Source organism: Mesoplodon bidens (genome assembly GCF_964165515.1).
Source record: "Mesoplodon bidens genome assembly, chromosome: 5".
NCBI lineage: Eukaryota > Metazoa > Chordata > Mammalia > Artiodactyla > Ziphiidae > Mesoplodon > Mesoplodon bidens.
In genome coordinates, this window is record NC_138161.1 from 66,169,042 (window position 1) to 66,175,041 (window position 6,000).

At 48.0% G+C, this 6,000-nt stretch overlaps 1 protein-coding gene across 1 annotated transcript in view; it reads left to right on the forward strand.

Annotated features, from left to right (window-relative positions):
* The window catches only part of ARHGAP31 (Rho GTPase activating protein 31), a 112,552-nt gene extending 106,889 nt beyond the window's left edge, over positions 1-5,663 (forward strand). Inside the window, exon 12 of the mRNA XM_081234667.1 lies at positions 405-5,663. Coding sequence (XP_081090793.1) covers positions 405-2,834 — 2,430 coding nt within the window. The 3' untranslated portion in view covers positions 2,835-5,663. The remainder of the gene's footprint in view (positions 1-404) is intronic.
* The last annotated feature ends 337 nt before the right edge of the window (positions 5,664-6,000 follow it).

A 6,000-nucleotide genomic window follows, 5' to 3' on the forward strand; every position in this document is an offset into this window, starting at 1 on the left:
GCAAGACAGGAGGCAGGGATGGCAATTAGAAGGCTAGTCTGTGGCAGACCAGGCGAGAAAAGATGGTGGCTTAGACTAGAGTCGGGGAACCGGGGATAGAAATGGAAGGCTTTCAGAGCTATTTGGAAGGTCAAGTGGATAGGACTTGGTAAAGGAGACTCGGATTTTCCCTTAATTTCCCCAACAGGACTTGGGGAAATTAAGAAAGTACAGTTAATGATGTCATGGCACACGGTAAGCATAAATAAACAGCCACAGTTATTACTAACGCTGTATCCTTTGTGTGCTGAGGTTAGCGCCGCCACGCACTGCTCCAGTCCCTAGACTCTCCCTGGGAAACAGTGCGGATGTCCGCGCTGAGAGAGTCTTTGGTTCTATGTAATCAGTTTCTTGATGTTTTTCAGGATGAAGATGATCTGGCCAACACCCTGATCTGGCCTGAGATTCAACAAGAGCTGAAAATTATTGAATCTGAGGAGGAACTCTCCTCCTTGCCACCACCTGCTCTAAAGACAGGCGCAATTCAGCCTATTCTTGAGTCTAGTCCAGGGCCTTTTGCTTCCCCGGAGCCTCCTGGGAGCCTGCCTTGTGGCTCCGCCCCAGCTCCAGTTTCCACCCCTCTGGAGGAGTGGACTAAGGATCCAACCAATCAGAGCACACAGGGCACTTCCGCAGCAGCCAATAGAGAAAAGCCGGCGACAACCAGCATCCTCCATAGATCCGAGCCTGAAAAGGGCCAGCGCCCAGATCCCACCAGCCTGACTCCTCTGGAAATGGTTCCATTTGAGAAGTCTCCTCCACAAGCAGCAGCGGGGGCGGAGGGCCCAGGGAATCTGTCTCCTCTGCTCCTGCCTGCTCCTCCTCCTCCTCCTCCAACTCCTTTGGAAGAGGCGCCTCCAGTCCAGCTATTGAAGGGTGGCCCTGAGAGAGAAGACTCGTCTGGGAATTTGAGAACAAACCCATATAGAGATCAGCTAAAGTCCAAAGGTAGCCCTGGGATCCCCAGTCTTTGTCAGGGAGAGGAGGCCTCTTCAGAACAAAGTGAAAAGCAAAATTCAAAGAATGCTGCTTCTGAGGGCAAAGGCTCTAGCTGTCCAAGCCCAACCAGGGAGGCTGAGATTTCCCCACAAGGAGAGGAGGATGTAGCCCACTTAGTACAGGAGCCCTCAGACTGTGATGAAGATGACACTGTGACAGACATTGCCCAGCATGGCCTGGAGATGGTGGAGCCCTGGGAGGAGCCCCAGTGGGTGACAAGTCCCCTGCACTCACCCACCCTTAAAGATGTACAAGAGGCCCAGATGCAGGGCCCCCAGGGCCACCGACTGGAGAAGAGGCTTTCCCACAGGCCCAGCCTTCGCCAGAGCCATTCTCTAGATGGCAAAACCACGGTTAAGAGCCAGTGGACTCTTGAGGGTTCCTCCTCCAGCAGCTGTGCTAATCTTGGAGCAGAGAGGAATTCCAACCCTCTGCAGCCCTTGGCACCCAGGAGCGAGATTACTGGATGGGATGAGAAAGCCATGAGGTCCTTTCAAGAGTTCTCTGGCCTGAAAAGGACAGAGGTTCCTCACAACCAGAAGGGACCAGGTGGTTTGCAGCCCAAATCAGCAGAATCCAGCCCTGTCAGTCCAGCAGAGGGAAAGGAACTGGGGCCACACAACCCTCAAATTGAGCAAGGTAGTGATCCTGGGCCAGAAAACAGCAAGGAGAATTCACCGGGTGTGCAGGACAGCACCTCACCGGGAGAGCATCCCCCAAAGTTACAGCTGAAGAGCACTGAATGTGGGCCCCTAAAGGGGAAAAATAGGCCTTCTTCTCTCAACTTGGACTCTGCCATTCCCATCACTGACCTCTTCCGGTTTGAGAACGTGGCCTCATTTGGTTCACCTGGAATGCAGCTCTCTGAGCCAGGAGACCCAAAGATCACATGGATGACCTCATCTCACTGTGAAGTAGACCCCTGGAGGGTTTACTCCCAGGACTCTCAGGACCTGGACATTGTTGCTCATGCCCTGACGGGCCGCCGTAACTCAGCTCCTGTGAGTGTGTCAGCTGTGAGAACCTCCTTCATGGTCAAAATGTGCCAGGCCAGGGCAGTCCCAGTCATCCCACCCAAGATTCAGTACACCCAGATCCCACAGCCCTTGCCCTCTCAGAGCTCAGAGGAGAGTGGGGCTCAGCCCCTGGAGAGGAACCAAGAGGAACCCGGCTCAACTGGTGGCACCTCTCAGAAACTTGCCCAAGATGATTCTCTCTCCTCCTTGGAAAGCCCAAAGGAAGAGAAACCAAAGCAAGATACAGGAGCCATTGAGTCCTTGCCAATGGATGCCACTGCATCTCGCATGTGCGAGGGATCCACTCCTTCTCCAGAACCAGGGCTAGTTAACCTGCTCTCCACTCAGGATGCAGTAGTGCAATGTAGAAAGCGCACATCAGAGACAGAGCCATCTGGGGACAACCTTCTTTCTTCCAAAATAGAGCGACCGTCAGGGGGTTCTAAGCCTTTCCACAGGTCAAGACCAGGAAGACCTCAGAGCCTCATCTTATTCAGCCCTCCTTTCCCCATCATGGACCACCCGCCCCCCTCATCTACAGTGACAGATTCCAAGGTCCTGCTGTCCCCCATCAGAAGTCCCACCCAGACAATTTCCCCTGGCCTTCTTTGTGGGGAGTTGGCAGAAAACACATGGGTCACACCAGAAGGGGTTACACTTAGGAATAAAATGACCATCCCTAAGAATGGCCAGAGACTGGAGACCTCAACAAGCTGTTTTTACCAGCCCCAGCGGAGATCAGTGATTCTGGATGGCAGAAGTGGGAGGCAAATAGAATGACATCAGTTCACCTGCTGGTGTCTGAGAAAATGTCATGATTCATCTGGAAGTTATTACAGAGGCCACTTGCCTTTATTCCAGGCAGAGGTTATCCAAGTTTGGGCTTATTTTGGCCTCTTCTCTTTCTTCAGCCTTTTGACCATTTATTAATTAGGCCATTTGCCAGAAGAGAGGTCAAGGGAAGGACCAAGAGATGACATTTAAATAAGCCTATTTGAGCAGGCAGGGAAAAGTCAGGTTAGGGAAAAGGATGAAATGCTGGCTTCCAGTGATATTTGGGGCTTATAAGTTGCATCACTCCCCCATTGCCATTATCTAGTACCGTTGAGAGCTGGATGTGATAATGTCTTTTGAAAGAAAGAAATCCTTTGCCTGTGTTGGAAAATGTTGCTATTGAGGTTTGAAGGCCTCCTATTTACTTCATGCTTTTTAATGCTCTTTAAAGCATGTGTTCTTTTAGACCAGTTTTCTGATAAGCTTTGTATAAGTGTACTATCCAGAGTAGAAGCAGGTTTGGAAATGCAAACTAACGTACACTTAATACATCCAGGTGGGTGAATATAGCCGTGCTTTCCCTGGAATCCCTGCAGATCTATCCCAGATGGCTCCATATCCCAGCATAGAAAATCAGAATCTATACTCAAGAGCAAACTCTGAGACTGGCACAATCCAAGAAGACTTTCTGGCTCTGGCTTTTATTAATTTGGGACTCCAGCTGCCATGATCCTGCCCTGTGATTTATAAATCCAGGAGTCGGGCAGGGTGGGGGCTGAGCTGAGGGTTACCTCAATGAAATGTGTGAAATCTTCATTTAGTATGAGATAGTGGTCTGCTCTCCTTCCAATATCGGAGTTCACCAACAGATTGTCATCACAGAGGAAAGCCTCACACAGAGGCAGAACTACCCTCCAAACGTTAAGTGTTTAAATCGGTGGGACCTTCACAGAAGACACCTCTAGCTCAGTTTCACTCTCCTTCCACACTAGGCTGGGGCCCGAGTACCAGAGAGGATAAGGGGGGAGCCCTAGGAGGAGCGGGAAGAACCCTTGCAGGGTGGCCATCACTCCCGCTTGGTGAGAACTGCCCTTCTTGAAAATGTATTTCATTTTAACCAGTGGGTACCTTCCTTTCTCCCATTGGTCAAGAGCAGATTTGGGACACCCCTCCCCCTTCCACAATCCCCCTCATCCAGCACCCACCCCAGGCACTCAAATTTGCTCTTCTCCTGTCTATATGCAAGCAGAAGCAATAAACCAATCTGATTTTATTTCAGTTATTTAGAACTTCAAATGGTTCTTTCCTTTTCAGCTGGAGAGAGGAAGAATTAACATAACCTGCTGGCAGATTTTTGGTGCTCTTCCAAAAAGGGCTTCACAGGAGCCCTTCTCAATGCAAAACCCATCAGGGTATCGACACTTTCAGACCTTCTAAGACAACTATCTTGTTTGAGAAACAAAGAAAGATAGGACCTATTTTTAGCTCTATGCACCTCTTCTCAGGTTCAAGGCTGGCTGAACTCTGTCCAGAACCTCAGTCGCTGCAGACATTTCTCTAAGAGCTAGCAGTACCTCTGGGTAGACCTCACAACCAAGGCTGGCAATGGGCTGGGTAGGGGCTGAAGTTACCTGCTCCAGTGAGAAATTGGAAGCGGATGTCCTGCAACAGATACGTATTCCTCTCTCCCTTCTTCCCTGAGAAGCCTTACAGAGAGTTTTGAAATCTTGTCCTATACCTTTTAAGCCAGTGTCTGTGACAGAGATAAATGGCAAGCCAGCCGACGAGTTCTGCTCTCAGAGGGCACTGAGTGAGCAAGGGGAGCAGTTAATAGGCCTTTGGTCAGTGGTTTTTGTATTGGGTGAGCAGACGCTGGACCAACAGCCAAGGAGATGTAAACCCGTAAGAAAAGTCCTATGGTATAGCATTTTTTCCCTAGGCAAGAAACGTGAAGGAATATAGTGGTGCCAGATGAGGAAAGCCGTGTTTAGGAGATTTGAAAAGTACATTTCTGCCTTATTAGAAAATGTGGCAGACAGGCTTTATGTCAGTATCAGTACACTGTGGTGTCTACATTTTGATAAAGACCATGTTCCACTTAGGATGTGAGGGAGGGAACTGCACTTTGCTTCACCATCAGAACTCTGAGCCAAGTAATGAAATATTTAAACTATTTTATGATTATTTAAAATTTCTGTAACACTTAGAGGATATATTTTTATTTGAGGATAGACTGAGAAGCCACCATTTACATAACAAGTGAGTTCAACTTGAGGCACCTATGTAGATTTATTAAATGACTGCCATGTTCCTTAGACTCTGACATCTTTCATTTGTAGCATCATCTTCAGAAGTGTGTGTGGATGTCATCCACATGTCATCACACACACACAGTGTGTGTGACAACTGTCTGGAGATATTCCCTACTCTGAGCTTTCCCAGCCAATCAATCCAGAAGGCCTTGGAAGCTGACTCACCTTCTTAGTCAGTGTCCTGCTGCTAAAATATGGACCTCTCCATAATCATAAACTTCCTGTGAGCTGGGGCTAGCCTGGCACTGATGAAATTCCATTCCATGACAAGGAAAATTCATTACATTTTCCTCTTGAAATTGTTCCCCCCAAATCTCCTGAGATTACCTATTTGGTCATCCACTTGGGACTGAAAAATGAACCCCCTGAGAATGGCTGGATGGAAATCAGACTGCCTGCTTCCATCTAGGGGAAGGAGAGAAGAGGTACTGCTATTTATAGGAGGATCTACATGGTGCCCTAGAAAGGGCTACAGAAACAAATTCTCAAAAGGCACCTTCAAATAAACTATGAGTCATCAAAATGGGGTGGCTGATTTTAAATGCTGAATTTAAAGTGAAATGCATGCATATTCTAATGTTTCCTTCAGTGTTAATGGTTGCCTAATAAGATAATAACCTATATTTATTGGCAAAATGGCCCTCCCAGGCCAACCTTTTTTTTTTTTGCCAAAATGTAGCAGGTAGAGGGAATTTAGTTTTTATTCTCTGCTTCAAATGGGTCCTGATCAAAAACCCTGTTAAGACACTGTTAGCCTAATCTAAGCCCTAAAATTCAAAATATTGGCCAAGGCAAAATTCTGAATTCTGGGGAGATTAAAAATGTAAACATCATCATCCTCAACAGACAATATTTATCAA